Source organism: Pelobates fuscus, chromosome 8, assembly GCF_036172605.1.
Source record: "Pelobates fuscus isolate aPelFus1 chromosome 8, aPelFus1.pri, whole genome shotgun sequence".
NCBI classification, from domain to species: Eukaryota; Metazoa; Chordata; class Amphibia; order Anura; family Pelobatidae; genus Pelobates; species Pelobates fuscus.
The window spans coordinates 159,871,244-159,893,916 of record NC_086324.1 but is presented as its reverse complement, the minus strand read 5'-3'; the positions used below and the strand labels follow the sequence as shown (position 1 = coordinate 159,893,916).

Below are 22,673 nucleotides of genomic sequence, written 5' to 3'. Positions count from 1 at the left end.
CATTGTATTACTTTAGAGAGTTTTGGGTCATCTGCAAACACTGAAACTTGACTTTCAATGCTTTTTTTCAAGGACATTTATAAAAAGGTTAAATAGAAGGGGACCCAGAACAGAACACTGAGGGACACTACTTACAACCTCTGTCCAGCTTGAAAATTTACCATTAATGGCAACTCGTTGTACTCTATCCTTAAGCCAATTTTCTACTCAAGAACAAGAATTTTCATCTAGAGCGAATTCTTTAAGTTTGAACACTAATCTATTGTGTGGAACTGTATCAAATGCCTTGGCAAAATTCAAATAGATCACATCCACTGCAACACCCTAATCTATACTTCTACTTACTTCTTCGTAGAATGCAATCAATTTAGTTGGACATGACCTGTGCTTCATAAAACCGTGCTGATTTTTGCTGATAACCACTTTCTTCTCAAAAGTTAATATATTTCTGAACAGAACTAATTTGTTAAAATCCACTGTCTGGTTTAAAATATGAAATTCACACAATTAAACCCTGAACAAAAAGTATGATTTGCATATGTATCGATTCGATTTCTACACCCCCCTTGCCCTGTAGCAGGCAAACATACAAAGCAAATTCATGTGCTTTTTCTAGGCAAATCGATTGACATTTGCTAACTTTGCCTGCTGGTATCTCAAAAAAGTTTTTTAAAAATACCACAAACAAAGATGGTCTGGGGAAATATCCCTCTTTGCCCTCGTATCACATGTGTTGGTTGGAAGGTTACCTATGAAATAGATTAATATGACCCTGAAAACACAGGAAAAAACAATCTTCCTTTATACCCACTTCTTTTTAACATTGCCTTTACCCTACAGGTTCTGTACTTGGAGCATAGAGTGACCGAGCTGGAACGTGAAGCCAGCACCACTGGGGAACAGCAAAATCGTCTCCGGCAAGAAAACCTGCACTTATTACATAGGTGAGTAAACAGAACCCTGAGATCCAAGCCAGGATACACACACTCACACTCTCATCCCAGATATGCCACCACAAAGAGTATAATAACTATGCACTATATTCCTCGTTCCATGCATATAATAAAAATAAAACTGACCGCAAAACAATGAAAACATTTAGTTATATTCTATATAAAACCTATCTCCCAGAGTAACCTCTACCTTACATACATGTCTCTTGCTCTCTCCTATAGGGCAGTGCTTTGCTCTCTCCTCCAGCACTGCTTCACTCCCACCCTATTTGATATTTCCTGTCCTAATGTTTCTAATACCCCACCTCCTATAGTCCGTAAGCTCGTTTGAGCAGGGTCCTCTTCAACCTATTGTTCCTGTAAGTTTTCTTGTAATTGTCCTATTTATAGTTACATCCCCCCTCTCATAATATTGTAAACTGCTACGGAATCTGTTGGCGCTATATAAATGGCAATAATAATAATAATATCTGTTACGGTTTAGACTAGTGTTATTGTTTTTCATGTTTATGCTCTTAATATTATTTATTTTTCTTGCCTTAAAACCCGTTTTAACTCTTTGCTGGTCAGAGCGCATGCTTTAGAGGAGCAGTTGAAAGATCAGGAACTAAGATCAGACGAGGTCCAAAATGAGGAGACGCGTAAACACAGGGACGAGCTGCGGAAGATGGAACGGGACCGTGGGTTCGAAATGAGCAGCCTGAAAGCACGGTGAGTTAAATTGTGACATTTCTGATCCAGCTTGATCAGATTAACCGAGACTGTGCCACTTCAGGTCCTTCTCAAAATAAATAGCTGTTTTTGCAACTAATCTTTCTAGACAGTTGTTCACTGAAAGCCTAATTTGCAAGAGCAAGCTGGGGCATAAATATTTGGATGGCAATCAGTGTTTTTTTTTTGTTTTGTTTTTTAACTAAGTTAAGGTTCCTTTTTGGGACGCTGCTTTACCAGTTTAAGACCCATTAAGTCTTACAAATAAAAGTTCCAAAAGAGAACAAAAAAATCATAAATGGGCAAATTCCAAGTGACATGATATATATTACTATTCTCTTAAAGGGAAACTCCAGTGCCAGGAAAACAATCCATTTTCCTGGCACTGCAGATCCCCTCTCCCTCCCATCCCCTGGTAGCTGAAGGGGTGAAAACCCCTTCAGTCACTTACCTGAGACCCCAGCCGATGTCCCTCGGCGGTGGTTTCTTCTCGCCACCGCTCCTCCCAGGCATTACATCGGCCGGTGGGTGAGACTGATCCCACCCACTGGCCGGGGAGACCTAATGCGCATGCGTGGCAATGCTGCGCATTAGAGCTCCCCATTGGAAAGCATTTCAATGCTTTCCTATGGGGAATTGAGCGACGCTGGAGGTCCTCACACAGCGTGAGGACGTCCAGCGACGCTCTAGCACAGGTTTTCTGTGCTATGGACAAGGAAGTGCCCTCTAGTAGACAGCCACTAGAGGTGGAGTCAACCCTGCAAGGTAATTATTGCAGTTTATAAAAAAACTGCAATAATTATACTTGCAGGGTTAAGGGTAGTGGGAGTTGGCACCCAGACCACTCCAGTCGGCAGAAGTGGTCTGGGTGCCTGGAGTGTCCCTTTAAAGGGAGACTCCAGTATCCGAACACAAATGAATCTGTTTAGTAAATAAACCCCCAAATGAAAACCTGCATGCATTTACTTATGTATTTTTTCATTCAGGGTATATCTACTAAGGCAAACTCCTATGTCATCATCTTCAAATTGATCAGGGTTGGCCATTATCAACCAGTGGATGAATCCCTAGAAAGAGTTAAATATGAGACAGATTTTGTGTTAAAGGAACACTATAGTCATCAAAACAACTTTAGATTAATAAAGCCGTTTTGGTGTATGGATCATGCCTCTCACTACTCCATTCACTGCCATTTAGAAGTTAAATCACTTTTGTTTCTGTCCATGCAGCCATAGCCACACCTCCCCGGCTGTGACTCACACAGGCTGGATGAAATAAAAATGTTTACTTTCAATCAGATGTAACTTACGTTAAAAGTTTTTATCTCCTGCTCCCAAAATTGAACTTTAATCACACACCGGAGGCTCTTGCAGGGTCTAGCAAGCTATTAACAGTACAGTAGATACGCATTTTTAAATTAAACGTAATTTGCAATAGAGCAAGTATAAATATTAGATGACTTTTTACAGGAAGTGTTTATGAAGGCTGTGCAAGTCACATGCTGGGAGGTATGACTATGGTGCATAAACAAAGCTATTTATCTCTTAAACTGCAGAGAGTTTAGCAGTGAGACTGCAGGTGAATGATATATACACCAAAATGGCTTCATTAAGCTAAAGTTATTTTGGTGACGAAAGTGTCCCTTTAATTGCAAATTTGAAATTTTTTATTTCTATATAACCCCTTACTTTTATAAACTGAGGTAAATGAGGCACTTCGGCAAGCTGAAGTGCTTTTAGAGTGTGGAGTGGTCCTTTAAGTACCGAGGACCTCTAGTTAATTGGGGTAAAGTATGCAATGAGTCTTTTAATTCCCATACTCTATGTTGTGGGTTAAAGGGAAAACACAGCATAAATATGCATTAGTATTGATTGGAGCAAGACAGTTTACAACTAAATATGCAATTATTTTTGAACTGGTTTCCCCAAGTACCTAGTCTACAGTTGGTTCGACAGCCTAGCTGATCTACATCCTTATTGCCCAGCCATTACTTCCCTGTTTCTCCTAGAAGTGATCAATAAAATAAATTATTCTCCTAGACAAGCATTGTGGACAGATATTCCATTTAGAAGCTTCCGACAAGTCTGCAGGCATGGAAGAGTTATTCTTTCTTCCAGTGACGTTTTGATTTGTTTATTTAGCTTCATGTAATGTCACACAGGAGGCTACTAGGCACTAGCAGGTAATTAACAGATCAGGAGATTAAAAACTTCTATAGCAAGCGCTGTCTGAATGCGGACACTGGAGACTCTAATCTTAAGGTCTTTAGGAATGTTATGCTGTCCTAGAAACAGAGGGCTATGAAGCCTCTTAAAATGGTTTGAAGCATTGGTCTTACATTTAATGGTGTTGCACGCCCTTACCCTCCGGGATCGGATGCAGGGACTTCCTCAGCAACTGAATTAGTCCCCTGTGATTTAGTTGGCAGTCTTTAGGGTAACGTAATCATGGTGACAGGCAGTCACTGCTATCCCTATAACACACACACACACACACACGACAAAGACACGTTGCAAACACCGGCTTTGTCAGTAACACTTTTCCCACTCTGATTTGGGGCACCAGAGGAAGGGAGGTCAGAGATACAAAGAAAGGCAAGAGAAAGTATTCCAGCATTTAAAAAGGAGTTAATCCGTTAACCCCTTGAGCACTGATTAAAATGTGTAATCAATGATCAGTGCAACTGTTCTGTATTTTTATTTATCCTTTCATGTTATAAAATAAAAAAAATCTTTCCGATATTAAAAACCTACTCTTTCTGATCCGGTTTTTGCTGTGATCAATAAAATACTGTCATTCTTTTGGATGGTAGTAGGGATTTAATGTTGGTAGTGTGTAGTTAAAAGAACAGAGTGGATTGTTTTGTCTTTTTGTTTGTGAATAAAAACGGTGCGTTACTGTATTGCGAAAGAGGCCTACTCCATTCATTTTCACATTCAACTTCTTGTTATGGAATCCGAACTGACGTTTCAAGGATTCCAGGGGTGGACGGTAATTTTAACGGACCCCAGAAATCATGTACGCATTTATTTGTTTTTGCTTTTAGAGTGCAGGAGCTGGAAGCGGAGAACTTCGAACTCCGATCTCAACTGCCGACTGCCAAGGCTACAACGCAGAGGCTGGAAGAGGTGAGAACAAACCGTGGTACTCTTTCTGATTACTAGTAATGAAGCTGTTGGGATGTTATAGTAAGGAGAAGTTGCTTTTACAATAGTTTTACTGCTTGAATATACCAGTTTTATCACTAGAATAATCTTACTTCGATGGTACCTTAATTTTTCATCAGAATGTGGTCCTGTCCTTCACAAAATGTGGGGGAAGTCAAGTGAACCTTCAGAAATCTTTAACTTGAATCCAATAGTGTGCTGGAAAACTATTCAGCATATGTGTAGCTTAAACTCTGCTTCCTCATTTGGAAACAAACGTCAACTAATCATGGTCTGGGCCGGGGCTTGCGACAAGCGTACCACAGCATTTATATTGCATCAGTTGCCTCTCAACAGCTTGGAAGTGTGTTTTCCCCATTTAAAACTTTATTAAAACGTAAAAGTTTTTCAAAGCATCAGGGATCATATTTACAAATTAACCAGTTTTTTCCAGACAAGAATGCAATGGGTACAACAGTAAATATGTGGAGGAGTGGTAGTGGTGTGGCTCTCATGCAGACATCCTGTGTGAGAGTTGCTTGATGCCAGTATGTGGCAGCATATTCCCAGCACCCACAGCCTTGCTGTCAGTGAGGGTGAGAAGGAGGGATAACTATTCTGGTGAGTGCACACCTCTCCTTCTCCGCAACACTAGACACCTGGGAGATCTGCCCAAAGCAGAGTCTCGCTTTACTCCCTCGCTCCCTCAGACAGCAGGCAAGCAGGCATATTATAACTGTGTATGTTAGTTTGCATCTGTATATACGAGGATGGGTATGCATGTCATTGCGTGTCTTTGTACTAGACCCATGCTGGACAGACCGAAGAGTTTGTAGGTGATGATTGGTTGATAATTTTAATATGAAGACTAGTAATCGGACATAAACCGACCCATGTTAAGTTAGGTGGAAATTAAGATAGATGGTGATAAGGCAAAAAATCTCAATGTATCTTTCCTGGTAAAATATTTTATAAATAATATAATAAAGGGTTGAATAGTAATTGAGAACGGGAAATGTGTTGGGAGACATGATGGATGATGCATGAAGAGCGTTGGATGGGTAGATCCAGCGATCTATGAGTAAGTAAACAATAATGTGCCATCTTTCAACATGGTTTGTAGGAGAACCAGAAGCTGAAAGATCAGGTCGAAGAACTGCGGCAACAAGTAAAAGAAAATAAGGAACTTAACCAGAAACTCGGTGGAAGACTTAACAAAGAAAAGCACAAACAGCAGAGTGAGAGGGAACGATCACAAGAGGTGAGTTCCCACCTCTTACCAGCAGTACTCTGCCCAAAACCTATGTCTCTACATGTCTACCCGCAGACTGCGTGGCTTTTCTTTTCCATGATACCGTGTCTGATGTTCTACGCAGACCCCTGTTTCCAGACACATGTACACCTATAGAGGGGTCTCGTACAAAGTGTGGTGACCAACTCTGACCTGGTACTTTTCCTGTCCATATACTTGTCTGCCTCGAAGGGTGATCATGAAGTCTGGCTCCTTGGTGTTCGAGAATCAGTGTAGCTCCTCCTGCACCTAGAACTGTGATTAAAATACATCCACACAATAAACCATGTTTTCAGAGGCTTCAGTTATTAGTCAGAGGGTATTGGTATTCTTCAGATGGTTAATAGTATCAGAGCTAGTGTTTCACCAATAGAATATTTTGCCACAGGTTGTCTATTCTAAAATATACCGTTTACACCCATGGATTGAGTGCTTATTTTCTGTTCACTATGCACAAATGCATAATCTGCCATCTATGAATTGTACATAGGATATTAAAGGGACACTATAGACACTATAGCTCATTGAAGTGGTCTGGGTACAGTATCCCTATTGCTGCAATGTTAATTATTGCAGTTCCAGAGAAACTCTAAGTCTGCCCACAGTGGCTGTCTTTCAGACGGTCACTAGAGGCGCTTCCTGGTTTGAAACGAACCTTTGGTCCGTTATCTGGCCATGGACGTCGTCCTGGTATGTATGAGGACCTCCAGTGTCAGATTTTTCTCCGTAGGAAAGCATTGATTCAAGGAGGGACATTGGTGCTGAGATCAGGTGAGTAAATGGTATTTAACCCTTTATTCACTGATTTTGGGGAGTGGGGTGCAAGGGAGGGGAGGCAGAGGGAACTTTAGTGCCAGGAATACCTCTTTGTATTCCTGACACTTTTAGTATCCCTTTAATACACAGCCATCACTGGCTCCAGAGTAAACAGACACCACCTGGTTGGTTTACAGTTTAAGATATCCATTGATCACCACGCAGGCCAGATACCTGGAGCATTGCTTTATCCATTATCAGATTAAAGATCTGGACAGGAATCGATGGTTTTATTGCATTATTTAAATTTGTGATTTAAAAAAAAATATTTTTTTTTACCTTTTTTGGCAACAGGTGATTGAGGAGCTTCGCCGGGAACTTGAACAGATGCAACTGATGCGACTTGAAATGGAACACCGCCTGGGGCTGGGAAATAGCGCCGCCCTGCAGGAATATAACAGCCGAACTCGGGAAACTGAGCTAGAGCAGGAAGTGCGAAGACTTAAACAGGTATAAATGGGCTGTCCAGTGTGACCTGAGATCTGACCTGTATTATAGATTTATGCTTCTGAGCTCTATGGAGCAAGTTTTTATTAAAATCAATAAAATAATGCTGTAAGACAGCCAGTGTTAATTTTTGGCGGCAAATTTCATTTTTAGTTTGTCATAGTCTTTCGTCTAAAAAGTCATTTTAATTTTAGTCATCTGAATCGACCCGACTAAAATCTAATGGGTTTAGTTAAAGCCTCTCTCTTTTTGTCCCTACCCCAGCCCCTCCAGGTGTCTCTCTCCCAAGCCCTGGTCTGTCTCTTATGCCCCTTCCCCAGCCCATCTGTGTCTTTGTGTCCTCACAGCCACTCTAGGTGTCTCGCTCTCCCAAGCCCTGGTCTGTCTCTTTTGCCCCTTCCCCAGCCCCTCTGTGTCATCACAGCCCCTCTAGGTGTCTCTCTCCCAAGCCCTGGTCTGTCTCTTATGCCCCTTCCCCAGCCCATCTGTGTCTTTGTGTCCTCACAGCCACTCTAGGTGTCTCGCTCTCCCAAGCCCTGGTCTGTCTCTTTTGCCCCTTCCCCAGCCCCTCTGTGTCATCACAGCCCCTCTAGGTGTCTCTCTCCCAAGCCCTGGTCTGTCTCTTTTGCCCCTTCCCCAGCCCCTCTGTGTCATCACAGCCCATCTAGGTGTCTCTCTCCCAAGCCCTGGTCTGTCTCTTTTGCCCCTTCCCCAGCCCCTCTGTGTCATCACAGCCCCTCTAGGTGTCTCTCTCCCAAGCCCTGGTCTGTCTCTTTTGCCCCTTCCCCAGCCCCTCTGTGTCATCACAGCCCATCTAGGTGTCTCTCTCCCAAGCCCTGGTCTGTCTCTTTTGCCCCTTCCCCAGCCCCTCTGTGTCATCATAGCCCCTCTAGGTGTCTCTCTCCCAAGTCCAGGTCTGTCTCTTTTGCCCCTACCACCGCCCCTCTGTGCAGTGTTAATTTTGGCAGCAAATTTCAACTTATTTTAGTCGTAGTGTTTTGACTAAAAAGCAATTTTAGTTTTTTTTTTTTGTAAATATAATTTTTATTATTTTTGGAATAAGTATTGTCAAACGTAGAAATTTAACATGGAGACACGCAGGTCTCTAGCTCACATATGTATACATGGGCACGCAGGCCCGTTTATCGTCTGTTCTTAATTTTGGCTCGCAGGCCTCAAGTGATCTCCATAAGTAAAATGTTAATAGAGAGACAGACCGATCTCAGTAGGATGCTATTATATTCGACATATCTAGACGTTTCAGGTCTCTGGAACGGCAGCTCATAGGAAAACCTTTACTACCCCTGGTTTGGTTAACACTCTGTTTCATGATGTTTGTGGAACAGCTGTTTTCGCGCGGCTTGGCCGTGCCTGTCCCAGTCCCATCTGTGCTCTCTCGGAGTGTCTGGTTAGAGGTGTCGGTTAGCGTCAGCCTGCCCATGGCAACCGTTACCTGTGCTAGCTTCTAGGTCGGTCCGCTACTCCCGTCAGGCCTGTCTGTTATTTCCAGGTCGTGGACTTGGTCCTTCTTGGTCGGGGTGAGTGGGAGAGGTCGAGGATAGAGGGTTAGGGTCATGGAATTAGGGGGGGAGGTGTCGGGTGCGTCTGTAGTCCCTTATGGTTCGTTTCTGTCTATCAGTCTCAAGCGGTCCATAAAGTCTGGTTTCGAGGTCTGTAATATCCAGTGTGTCCATGTGTTAAAGTATGTCTGTTGTGTGTTTGCTGCTGTGTGTTGGAATTCCTCTAGGATTCGGAGGTCTTCCATATGGGCGAACCAGGTGGTCAGTGGTGGGGTTGTGGTTTGTTTCCAATATTTGGGGATAATGGATTTGGCCGTGTTCAGTATTCGTATGGACAGTGATTTTTTTGTATGCGGATCTTGGTATCTTAGTATGGTGCAGGAGCATTTCTGCAGGTTTAAGGGGGGGTGGGTCATCTGAGAACAGTTGCAGCATTTTGTGGATTCCCTGCCAGAACGGGATGATTCCCTTGCATTCCCACCAAATGTGCATGTGTGTGCCCCTTGCCTCTTCACATCTCCAGCATTGTGGAGAGTGTGTCGGGGAGATCGCGTGTAGAGTCGTTGGCGTGCGGTACCAGTGTGTCATGATTTTGTATGCCGTGTCCTGAGTCTTGCTATAGCTAGCGCAGTGGTGTGTGAGGTAGCAGATTTTTCCCCATGCCACTTCGTCCAGTGTGTGCCCTAGTGCCTCCTCCCATTTTCCCATGAAGCCTGGTGTGGTCGTTGGTGTGTGAGTCAGTAGTAGGTTGTATAGAAAAGAGACGCCATGTGCTAATGGTTGGGGTTCCAGGCATTCCCTTTCGAATGCTGTGGGGGTTCTCGTGAGCGATGTGCCCTGAGGGAGTGTGGCAATGTAATGGCATAGCTGTCGGTATTTGAATTGCGTCAGGAATGTGATTGGTGTCCCTCCTCTAAGCTCCCTTAGGGTTTTAACGCCGTCGTGTCTAAGGATATGTCTGAGCCTGGGTATGTGGTTTGGAATTATGTCCCTGAAAGCTTTCGGGTCTTGGCCTGGGGGGAACTCAGGGTTGTATGTCAGAGGTAGCATGGGTGAGGGGTGCGTTGACAGGTTGTGTTTACCCTTCGCCCTCTGCCATTCCTGGATGGTGGCCCTCATGTATTGTGATTGTGTGAGCGTCTTACTCCCTGATCCTGGTGGTATCCATGGTATTATCGCTGTCGGTATCCCTGCCTCCCCCTCCTCCGCCTGCTTCCAGAGCTTGTGCACCCCCTCCTTGGACCATTCCAGTATCCGCTGGAGATGGCAGGCTCTGTAATATAAGTGGAAATCCGGGAGAGCGAGACCGCCTCTGTTTTTGGGAAGGGTAAGTGTGTTGTGGCTAATCCTGGGTCTTTTCCCGTCCCACACGTATCTGCCCAGAGCGGAGCGTAATGTGGTGAAGAACTTGCGAGGAATTGTTATGGGGATGGTCTGGAACAGGTACAGCAGGCGTGGCAAGAAGTTCATCTTGACCACCTGTATTCTGCCCAGCCAGGATATGTGTGGGTATGCCCATTCCCTCATGTCTGCGTGTAGTTGGGCGTGCATCGGTGTGAAATTCTCCCCGTACATGTCCCCCGCCTTTCTAGTTAGCCAGATGCCCAGATAGCGGATCTTGTGTGCTGCCCACCTAAAGGTGTAGCTTTGTCGCATGTGTGTTGTCCTGTGTTCCGGTATGCTGATGTTAAGTATGGAAGATTTTGTGTTATTGATTTTTAAATTAGATATGGCCCCGAAGTCATGTAGTGCCTTCAAGATGTTGGGAAGAGAGACCTCCGGGTTCGATACATAAAACAGCATGTCGTCTGCATATGCCGCAATTTTGTGGTGGGTCTTTCCCACCGTCACCCCTGTGATGTCTGGGTTTGTCCTGATGGCCTGTAAGAGTGGTTCCAGTGCAAGGACAAAAAGTAATGGGGATAGGGGGCATCCTTGGCGGGTGCCATTTCGAATATCGAATGCCGTTGTCAGTGCCCCGTTCACCACTACCTGTGCGGATGGTTGCGTGTATAGGGCCTCTATCCAGCCTCTGATTCTGGGGCCCATGCCAGTTCTCGCTAGTGTTTGAAACATGTATGACCATCCGACTCTGTCAAAGGCCTTCTCCGCGTCCGTGGACAGCAGGAGGAGGCCCCCGTGAGCGTGTTTCTGGCTGTGTATCAGAGTGAGGGTGCGCATAGTGTTGTCCCGTGCCTCTCTCCCTGACACGAATCCCACCTGGTCCGGGTGTACCAGGTGGGGCACGTGTGGTTGCAGTCTGTTGGCCAGGATTTTGGCCAGAAATTTAAGGTCACAGTTGATGAGAGAGATGGGTCGGTAGTTTCCGCAGTGGTCCCCATCTCTACCTTCTTTCGGGAGGATGGTGATGTGAGCTGCGAGTGATTGTTTGGGGAAGTGGTGGCCTGCCCTGATAGCGTTGTATGTGTCGACTAGTGGGGTGTTGTCAGGGTACCTGAGGCCTCTACCTCTAAGGGAGGTAGAGACTTGGTGGTGTATCCTTCCAGGCGAGCTGTCTCCTCCGTTCCTCGCGGTTCATCCAGTCACTTAAACACCGGCCGCGAGGAATCCACGTCCTTTTCTAGCAGGACGCTCAATACGTGACGTCATGACGCTAGCACGAGCAATCTGTCACTCAAGTGTCCGATATCCAATCGGTACTTGTCAGAGGCGTGATTTCCATCCAGAACCAGGGTATTTAAGCTTACTCCTTACTTCAGCTCATTGCCCTGTCGTGGTTCTAGCTTGTCTAGTCACTCAGTGCTCTGGTATTCTAGTTTGCTCTATTGGTTTTGACTCGGCTCGTTGTACTACCCTGTTTCTCTGTTATCCCTTGACCCGGCTTGTCTCTCGCTTATCTGTCTTCTCGTTCCCTCGACCTCGGCTTGCCTCTGACTATTCTTTACTCTCGGTACGTTAGTCCGGCCATTCTAAGGCCCGGTATACGTACCTTTCCACTCTTTGTACTCTGCGTGTTGGATCCCTGTCCCGATCCTGACATTACGACAGGGCCAATGGATCCTGCAGGTACAAACAGTCAGCTTGGTTCTTCGGATCTCAGGTTTGACGCCATGGAACATAGGATGGATCAGATGGCTTTGGCACTACAGGCACTTTTGTCTCGTGCTAGTAATCCACCTGAGGAGACACGTACTCCTTCTATCTCTCCTGCAGTCTCAGGTCTAGAGGTAGCCACTGTAGGTGCTTCTTCCCGTATTACCCCACCAGTACGTTATGGCGGGTCACCGGAGAAGTGTCGTGGCTTTCTAAACCAGATTAGCATCCATTTCGAACTACAACCCCGCTCTTATCCTACAGATAGAGCAAAGGTTGGATTTATTATTACTCTGCTCATTGAAAAAGCTTTGAGATGGGCCAATCCTTTATGGGAGAATGATAATCCACTCGTCTATAATTATAATGCCTTTGTAGCTGCGTTTAGAAGAACTTTTGACCCTCCTGGCAGAAAGGTCAATGCAGCTAGATTAATGTTGCGCCTTAAACAGGACAATCGAACACTTGTGGATTATGCACTAGAGTTCAGATCCTTGGCGGCAGAAGTTAAGTGGAACGAACAGGCTTATATAGATGTGTTTCTGAATGGGTTATCAGATGTAATTCTTGACGAGGTTGCTACTAGAGAACTCCCTGAAAATTTGGAGGATTTAATTTCTTTTATATCTCGTATTGATGAACGCTTAAGAGAGAGGCAGAACACTCGAGATAGGAACCGTAGACCCTCCTTTAAACTAGCGCCTACCTTTCAAATCTCTGAGTTCGAAGACTTACGTATTCCTGAACCTATGCAGATAGGCAGTACTCATCTCACTGAAAGGGAGAGACAGTACAGGAGAAGGGAGGGTTTATGTATGTATTGTGGAGTCAGGGGTCATTTACGCCTAAATTGTCCCAATCGTTCGGGAAACGCTCGCACCTAAGTTCCTCTAGAGGACAGGCCTTGGGTGTTTCTACTTTGTCCTCTATTCACAACTACAAGGAGCTCAGGCTTGTGTTACCCGTTTCTTTAAAGTGGGAGAAGGGAGTAGTTAAGACTATGGCACTAATCGATTCTGGAGCTGCTGAGAGCTTTATAGATCAGGGTTTTTCTGCCAAACATGCTATTCCATCCCAGTTAAAAGAGACACCTCTGGCTGTTGAGGCCATCGATGGTAGACCGTTACTTGAGCCTGTTATTTTTCATGAGACCATACCGATTAACTTGACTGTTGGCATCCTGCATAAAGAGGATATATCCTTGATGCTCATTTCTTCTCCGTCTATTCCCATAGTTCTGGGGTACTCCTGGCTGAGGAGACACAACCCTATTATTAATTGGGAATCAGGGGAGATAGTTTCGTGGGGAGAGAATTGTCAAGAAAAATGCTTGCGGAAGGTCTTACCTCTTGGATTAACTAATACATCGAATACCTCTGACAATCCTACAGAGACACAAATTCCGCCTCAGTATCTAGATTTAAAGGCAGTATTTGACAAAAAGAAAGCCGATACCTTACCCCCACACAGGTCCTTTGATTGCAAAATTAACCTACTCCCTGGTACCATGCCTCCCAGAGGTCATGTATACCCATTATCTATAAAGGAGAACTCAGTCCTAGAGGAATATATTCACGAGAATTTAGACAAGGGATTCATCAGGAGGTCCTCCTCCCCTGCCGGGGCTGGATTTTTTTTTGTTAAAAAGAAAGATGGTTCTTTGAGACCTTGTATTGATTATCGAGGCTTGAATAAGATAACCATTAAAAATGCCTACCCGATTCCCTTGATCACCGAACTCTTCGATCGTTTGAAGGGCTCTACAATTTTCACCAAGTTAGACCTCAGAGGGGCATATAACTTGGTGAGAATCCAGCAGGGACATGAGTGGATGACGGCATTCAATACTCGATATGGCCACTATGAATATACTGTCATGCCTTTTGGGTTATGCAATGCACCAGCAGTATTCCAAGATCTGATTAATGAGGTTCTTAGGGAATTTCAGCAAGAGTGCGTCATTGTATACCTAGATGATATACTCATTCATTCTAGTGACATTGAGATTCATCACAAACAAGTCAGGAGGGTTTTGCACAAGCTTCTCCAGCATGGCTTGTACTGCAAGTTGGAGAAATGTAGCTTTGATCAAACCCAGGTAACCTTTCTCGGCTATGTGATCTCTGGGGAGGGATTTAAGATGGATCCGGATAAGCTCCAATCCATTCTAGAGTGGCCTTTACCCACAGGTCTTAAAGCCATACAGAGATTTATTGGTTTTTCCAATTATTATAGGCGCTTTATTAAGGGCTATTCTTCCATTATTGCACCTATCACTAACATGACCAAACAGGGGGCTGACACTAAGAATTGGACTACTGAAGCTCTCCTTGCGTTCAAGACTCTCAAGGAGCTTTTCGCTTCCGCTCCAATTTTAGTTCACCCTGACACTTCTCTGCCATTTTTGCTCGAGGTAGACGCATCAGAGACTGGTTTAGGTGCTGTTCTATCTCAAAGGTTGGGTGTTGATAAACCATTACATCCATGTGGATTTTTCTCTAAAAAATTGACCGGTACTGAAAGCAGGTATGACATTGGTGACAGAGAATTACTAGCGGTTATCAAGGCTTTGAAAGAATGGAGACATTTATTGGAAGGTACATTACATCCTGTTACCATCCTGACAGACCACAAAAACTTGTCTTATATCGGAGAGGCCAAGCGTCTGTCCTCCAGGCAGGCTCGTTGGTCGTTGTTTCTTACCCATTTCAATTACGTTCTGACTTACAGACCTGGGTCAAAGAATTCTAAAGCCGATGCGCTATCTCGCCAATATGAACCCTCTGCTTCAGTTGAACCACTTTTGTCTTCCATTGTACCCAAATGCAATATTATTGCTAATACCAGTCTCAAAATTCATTCCCCGCTACTTGACCAGATCTTGAAGTCACAACATCTAGCTCCCGGAAACACTCCTGAGGGAAGAAACTTTGTTCCTCCTGAACTTCAACTGGAGCTCTTACAATGTTTTCATGAAAGTAAAATAGCTGGTCATCCTGGTATTCGCAAGACGTACTCTCTGATATCCAAGGATTTCTGGTGGCCTTCACTTCGTAAGGATATTGAGGAGTTCGTCGCAGCTTGTGAGACTTGTGCCAAGACTAAACTATCTCATGCATCCCCATGTGGCCTGTTACACCCCTTGGACATTCCTGAGAAACCTTGGTCCTGTTTGTCCATTGACTTTATCGTTGATTTGCCTGCTTCCAAAAGACAGACTGTTATTCTCACGGTGGTGGATAGATTTACCAAGATGGCCCATTTCGTGCCATTACCTAAACTTCCGACTTCCCCTGAATTGGCGGAGATTTTTGCGAGAGAAGTTTTTCGCCTACATGGGATCCCTTCAGAGATTGTTTCTGATAGAGGTTCTCAATTTGTCTCACGTTTCTGGAGATCCTTTTGTTCTCAAATGGGCATCAAATTGAACTTTTCCTCTGCCTATCACCCTCAGTCTAACGGAGCTGCTGAACGTACTAATCAAAAGATCGAACAGTATCTGCGTTGCTTTGTTTCCGAACACCAGGACGATTGGGTCGGTCTAATTCCTTGGGCGGAGTTCGCACACAATAACCTTGTTTGCGATTCAACTCGCTCTAGCCCTTTCTTCATGAACTATGGCTTTCATCCTTCGATTTTTCCTTCGGTTTCCTCTTCTCAGGGGATACCGTCGGTTGATGATCATGTCGCCAACCTGAAGAAATTATGGGATCAGACTCGACAAATTCTATTACATAGTTCCTCGCTGTTCAAGAAACACGCTGATAAACATAGAAGAGCGGCTCCTGTTTTTGTTCCTGGGGATAGGGTATGGTTGAGTACCAAGAATATTCGCCTAAAAGTTCCGTCCATGAAATTTGCTCCTCGTTACATAGGTCCTTACAGGGTTCTCACTCGTATCAATCCGGTTGCGTATCGCCTTGCTCTGCCACCTGCCTTACGCATTCCTAACACTTTTCATGTCTCCTTGTTGAAACCCCTCATTTGCAACAAATTCTCCTCTAAGGTCTCCTCGCCTCGTCCTGTTCAGGTGGAGGGTCGGGAGGAGTACGAGGTCAGCTCCATCATTGACTCCAGAATTTCAAGGGGAAAATTGCAATATCTGGTCAACTGGAGGGGATATGGTCCTGAGGAGAGGAGTTGGGTACCTCAGGAGGACGTCCATGCTTCTCGCCTTCGCAGAGCATTTCACCTCCGCTTCCCATCTCGCCCCGGTTCATTCCGCCCGGTGGGCGTATCTGAGAGGGGGGGTACTGTCAGGGTACCTGAGGCCTCTACCTCTAAGGGAGGTAGAGACTTGGTGGTGTATCCTTCCAGGCGAGCTGTCTCCTCCGTTCCTCGCGGTTCATCCAGTCACTTAAACACCGGCCGCGAGGAATCCACGTCCTTTTCTAGCAGGACGCTCAATACGTGACGTCATGACGCTAGCACGAGCAATCTGTCACTCAAGTGTCCGATATCCAATCGGTACTTGTCAGAGGCGTGATTTCCATCCAGAACCAGGGTATTTAAGCTTACTCCTTACTTCAGCTCATTGCCCTGTCGTGGTTCTAGCTTGTCTAGTCACTCAGTGCTCTGGTATTCTAGTTTGCTCTATTGGTTTTGACTCGGCTCGTTGTACTACCCTGTTTCTCTGTTATCCCTTGACCCGGCTTGTCTCTCGCTTATCTGTCTTCTCGTTCCCTCGACCTCGGCTTGCCTCTGACTATTCTTTACTCTCGGTACGTTAGTCCGGCCATTCTAAGGCCCGGTATACGTACCTTTCCACTCTTTGTACTCTGCGTGTTGGATCCCTGTCCCGATCCTGACAGGTGTAAAGTATGTCCGCAAATGTTTTGTAGTAGCTCCGGGGTAAGCCGTCGGGGCCTGGGCTTTTGCCCGGTTTTGTCTGTTTTATTGCGAGGGCCAATTCCTCTAGCGTGATCTCCTCCTCTAGAAGGTCTGCGGTGTTTTTGTCTAGTGAGGGTAGGTCTTGTGTAGTGAGGTAGTCATTTATTTTGTTCATCAGGCGTTCGTCGGCAGCCTGTGTCGGTGGGCGGGGCAGATCGTATAGGTTGGCATAGTATGTTCTAATTATGTCTTGGATCTTCATGGGTAGTCGGTGTAGTGTGCCTTTATCGTCTCTAATGCGCTCTATGTATGTCTGCTGTCTGCGTTTTGCTAGCATCCTAGCGAGTAGTTTGCCACTCTTGTCGCCATGCAGTGCAAAAAACGCTTTGTGTCGTAATGCGTCCCTGAGATGTCTCTTCAGTAGGAGTTGGGTCAGTGCCCTGCGGAGTGTAAGAAGTTTGTCTTGTAGTGCGTGTGTTTGGGTGCCCTTGTTTTGTGTGTCTATCTCCTGGATTTCGGTGAGTATTGCGGATATTTCCGCTTCCCTTCGCTTTTTCAGCAAGGCTCCTTTTTGGAGGAAGTGGCCTCTCACTACACTCTTGTGTGCCTCCCATAGTATGGTCGGTGTCGTTTGTTCGGGTGTGTTTAAGGTGAAGTATTCTCTTAGTGTGGTGCCAATGTCCGCCTTAATGTCCGGTTGTGTTAGCAAGTGTTCATTCAGGCGCCATTTGGTCACCCTTGGTCTGTGCATCGGGGATGTTATCGTGATGGAGATAGGTGCATGGTCCGACCACGTCACTGTGCCTAGCTCCGCTCGCTCCACTAAGGGGAGGTGGAAGTGAGTCATAAAGAAGTAGTCAATCCTGGTGTAGGTGTTGTGGGGGTGGGAGAAGAAAGTATAATCTCTTTCATCTGGGTGGTGCGCCCTCCAGCAGTCAATCAGTTTTTGTTTAGATAGGAGAGTTTTAAGTGCTGTTAAGTGTTGGGTCGGGATGTGAGATGTCCCCGATGAGGTGTCCCATCTTGGGTCCATAGCTACGTTAAAATCACCCCCTAGGATGAGTATTCCTTCCGCAAATTTCTGAAGTTTGCGTAACATGTGGGATAGGAACCTATAGTGTCTCTGGTTGGGGGCGTAGATGTTAGCAAAAGTGTAAGTTTGGTCTACAATCTTCCCTTTCACGAATAAGTACCTGCCTTCCCTGTCCGTCAGTATCTCTTCTTCTATGAAGGGGACTCTTTTGTGCATGAGGATCGCGACCCCCCGTGCCTTTCCCCCCTGGAAATCGCTATAAAACCCCTTCGGGAATCTGTGGTCGTGGAAGCGGGGTCGTGCCCCTTCTCTAAAGTGGGTCTCCTGTATGTATGCTATGGACGCTTTTAGAGTGTGGAGTTCGCGTAGTGTAGTCGACCTCTTTTCAGGTTTATTAAGCCCTTTGGTATTGATGGACACTAATGTGAGGTTTGCTGGTGTGAGTGACATGTTTGGTGTGTGGTAGTGTGTGTGTCTACGTCTGCAGTCGGTCGGTCTCGGGGCGTAGGATGGGAGGGGGGGGTGGGGAAGGTGGGGAGGGTGTCGGGAAGTAAGGGGGTAAGTAGGTGTAGGAAATAACCGTCACCTGGGTGACGTTAGGGTTATGGCGTCGAGGTGTATGTGTGGGCCCGGGCCGTTTTGCGCGCCCAGTGCCCCACTCACCTGGATGTGGCGCCTATCCCGTCGGGGTGTGGGAGGAACACCGAGAAATGTCGTGACCACGTGGGAAACTCCTCCCCCAGGTGGTCCAGTTCTCGATCTCTTCCTAGTCTAGGTGGTCTGGGGATGTCTGCCTCCCATGCCTCCCTGTTCAGTGGCTCAAGTCGTGATCGTATGTGGCTGTCTCCGCCTTTGGACGTCTCTGTAGTCGAGTCGTCACCCTGGGCATATCTTCAAATAACATAAGAACAAGAAACAATAAATCATACATTAAACGATTCTATTTACCCTCAAGCTTGCAATGTCTATACAATAAGTAAAACCAATGCCGCGCTATAGAATTATGTCTATACAGAGCGTTATAGTTTGGTCAGAAAGGTAGCGCGTTCTGAAATGATTGGAGAATACAAATAACACAAGTAAACCTTCATAAACATTCAAGTTATTTCTGCGCGGCTTTATGGGCCGGCCGACCCCCCCGCTCACCCTCCCCTTCCCCCTTAAGATAGTTGTGCCGTGATACAATAGTGTTGCTGCAGCTAATACCTACAAAGTTGGTTATAAATCACCCCCTGCCCCCAGTTATTCCCAGTGACCCTGGCTCGTGGTGAGAGGTGCCCCTGTGCCCTGTCAGCTCTTCCATGCTCTGGAGGGGTATCTTGAGTGGTCTGGGCATGTGTTGTAGCCTATGTGTGAGATGGTCCGCATGGGGTGACATGCGGTCCCCTTTCCTGTGTATCCGCTCTCTAGGCTTCATGGAATGTCCCCCCCTCTTCCCTCCTCTATCCTCCTCCTCTACGGGTCGATAGCGGCCCTGTCAGTTCCCGAGTGAGCCGGGCCCACACCTCTCCTCTCCCGCCCGCTCCTGCTGGGTTCATCACGGGTCGGTGTAGGAGAAGCGTTTGCCTAGACCAGTCGGCCCCATCTTGTGCCCGTCTCCCTCCCGGCCCTTGCGTAGTCTGTTACTTTCGGGCTTTACCTTCTTGCCCTTCAACCCTCGCTCCCTCCCCAAGTGGTTGGGCTAGTCCCTTGCCAAAAGTCCAGCATGTACTTGCGAGTCCTTCGGTATGGGCGTCGTCTCGGTTGTGGCCGGGGGCGGCAGTCCTGTGATATATCGAATGGTTTGCAAAGTCCGGGCCGCACCCGGGGTTTCGTAGTTCCGAGGGCGGGTGTCTCCGGAGGAGGGGTGTCAAAGTTCTAGACAGAACATTAGGTATTATCTTTAAGGTAGGTATTCCTCGTGTCCAGGTGTGGGGAGTCCATGTGAGTTGTGATAGTCCGTGTCTGGTTAGAGTTCTGCTATTGTGGTAGGGGAGTCTCTACTGGTGGTGGTCGGCCGATGTCGTCCGCCATCTTGGCGCGTGTCGTCGATCCCTTCAAAGTTGGGCCCCCGAGGGCCTCAGCGCCTGTTGCCGCGTAGTTCTCCGGGTCTGCGTACTCTGTGGTTGGGGTGGAGCCCCTCGAGCAGGCGTGTATGGTGCTAACGGGTCCGGCCACTGTAAGGGTGCCGGCGTGATTTGGAGTTCTGCTGCTAGGGCATTTAGGTCTTGTCTGTCCTTCATCAGGAAGGGGCCGTTTGGTGTCTGTACTTGTAGCCCCGTGGGGAAGCACCAGCGGTAGCGCAGCTTGTTTGCTTGTAATTGTTTGGTGAAGGGGCGTAATGCTCGCCTGTAAGCCAGCGTGGCAGGTGCCAAGTCGGGAAAGAGTTGTACCTCGGTATCACCAAGGTGTACCGTTCCTGCGTCCCTGGCCTTTCTGAGTATGTCCTCCTTGAGTTGGTAGCTCATCAAACAGCATATGACGTCGCGCGGTGGGGTCCCTTCCGGACCTTTGGGCCGTAGAGCCCTATGTGCCCGTATAAAGTCAATGGGATCATGTTGTGTGCGGCCTAGTATGGAGTTAAAAAGACCGGTCAGCGTGGTCTGTACTGGGGCGGAGTTGTCCGCTTCCTCCGGGATCCCCCGGACTCTAATATTTTGCCTCCTGCCGCGATTGTCTAGGTCTTCCATGTGGCCCGCCATTTGCTGTAGTTGGAGGGTGTGGAGTCGTAGCGTGTCCGTGTTCGCAGATTGCGCCGCTGACATGTGGTCGCAATCCGCCTCTACTTGGGCGACTCGCTGGTGTAGGCCTCGGATTTCCTCCTTGAGCGTTTGGAGCTCCGTTGAGATGGAGGTGCGGAGTTCCGAGTTGGCCGCTTTTAAGTCGGCCTTTGTGGGCAGGTTGCGTAGCATTTCCATCCAGTCTGGGTGGTGGGCGGCTGGATCGGTAGGCAGGTTGTCCGCCATGGTCCCGTCTCCGCTTGGTGTAAGTGGGAGCGGGTCCTCTGGGGCCGTTTGGCTCGTGTAGGCCTGAGGGTCTGCGTCCGCTTGTGCGGTCAAGAAGTGCCTCATGGAGGGGTTTTGAGACCTCCTGGGGGTGTCCGCTTGTTTAGGGGGTTGAGAGGGTCTATTTGTTTTGCCCATTTTCAGGGTGAAAGTGTGCTTTAGGCGGTGATTTAGCGGAGCCTTGCAGGGAGCTCTAGGTCTATGCTGCCATCTTCCTCAGCGTCCAGGCCACGCCCCGCAATTTTAGTTTTAGTCGTATTTTAGCCGACTAAATAAAATTTGACTAAAATTGTTAGTTGACAAAACTAACCCTGATGACTGCCAAGCTACCTGTTGTGGAGAGAAAATATCATCAAATTTGTTTCTTTTTCATTTCAGGAGCAACGAACCCTGAAGGACCAAAATGAGGAGCTGAATGGCCAGATAATTAACCTCAGTATCCAGGGAGCCAAAAACCTTTTCTCCACCACGTTCTCTGACTCCTTGGCAGCGGAAATCAGCAGTGTTTCCAGAGATGAGGTAAGGAGGAGTTTTAGGTGATTCTCGAATGTAGTAACAGCAGATATTTCTAGATTTTGGTTGATGAGGGATTTTTTGGGGTGGGGAGAGATTGTTTTTATTGTGAGGAGTTGTTGTGTATGAATGATTAATGGTCTATTTTCTTTGGTGTGGTGTGTTGAGGATTAACTGGTAAATGTATTACTTTTGTGAGATTATCCAGTGTCGTAAAAATTTGACATGGGGCCAGTATTAGTGGCAACCTAAAATCATAGCTATTTCTTACGGCATTATAGAATAAATTTTGACTAGACCCTGGTTGAGAAAATCTGTTCTTTATAGAGTTGAGTTATGTCTTGTCTCAAATCCACATTGTATCCTTTAGAGTGTAAGCTCATGGGCCATCTAGCTAAACACTTTGTATAAAAGAGCTCCAATGGCTAGATATCAGCTTACGGGCAGGGCTCTCTCTACCTCTTGTATTTTTCTGTGTATATTGTACGTTCTCCACTAATTGTACAGCGCTGCGGAATCTGTTGGCGCTTTATTTATTATTTTTTTTTACTGGTATTTATAAACGTGTGACCAGTCCACTGATGTACAAAAGAACTGGAATGATTAGATTTAGGGGGTTACTAGAATCTCAAAATTTGGTTTAGTTCAAGGAAGAATGAAGCTATTGTCTTCTGAACTTAATGAGGTAAATGAGCTGGTTGTTTTAGTTCTAAAGCAGGTTGGTGTATCTAGAAATGTTCTGAGAATCTGGAGATTCCCAGAGCTGTAAAACCTGGAGAATCTGTAGAGTCTGTTGATAATTACTCTGGATAGTCTAGATACTAGTCAACCATGAAAGCATTGCTCTCCTTCTGGCTCCTTGATTACCTTTTCTACTTTCCCTTTCTTACTTATTTACACGTTTCTCAAAACAGCTCATGGAAGCCATTCAGAAACAGGAAGAAATCAACCTTCGACTGCAGGACTATATTGACCGCATAATCGTGGCCATCATGGAGACCAACCCTGCCATCTTGGAAGTGAAGTAAGAACAGGAAGCATATAAAGCAGGGGTGCCAAAAATGTAGATCCCCAGATGTTAAACACAGCTCCCATGATGCTCTGTCATTCTAAAGGAATACGAAGCATCATGGAAGTTGTAGTCTGGGGATCCACCTTTTGGGCACCACTGATGTAGAGTTTGTGTGTACTGGAGTTTGGGGATCTAGAATGTTGATGAAAGCAAGGTTTGATAATACAGAGTCCAGATGCATGGGGAATCCACAATTCAATGAGAATATCACACCGTCTTGGTATACAGGAAGTTGAGCAATTTAGAATCAGAATAGCGGTTTTGTAGGATGACGCTGTTCAGGGAATGTGAAGACCAATCTCT

At 46.2% G+C, this 22,673-nt stretch overlaps 1 protein-coding gene across 1 annotated transcript in view; it reads left to right on the top strand.

Annotated features, from left to right (window-relative positions):
- The window catches only part of RAB11FIP3 (RAB11 family interacting protein 3), a 69,376-nt gene that overhangs the window by 45,885 nt on the left and 818 nt on the right, over positions 1-22,673 (top strand). Inside the window, exons 10-16 of the mRNA XM_063428605.1 lie at positions 841-944; positions 1,524-1,664; positions 4,711-4,792; positions 5,934-6,071; positions 7,212-7,367; positions 21,164-21,304; positions 22,213-22,322. Coding sequence (XP_063284675.1) covers positions 841-944; positions 1,524-1,664; positions 4,711-4,792; positions 5,934-6,071; positions 7,212-7,367; positions 21,164-21,304; positions 22,213-22,322 — 872 coding nt within the window. The remainder of the gene's footprint in view (positions 1-840; positions 945-1,523; positions 1,665-4,710; positions 4,793-5,933; positions 6,072-7,211; positions 7,368-21,163; positions 21,305-22,212; positions 22,323-22,673) is intronic.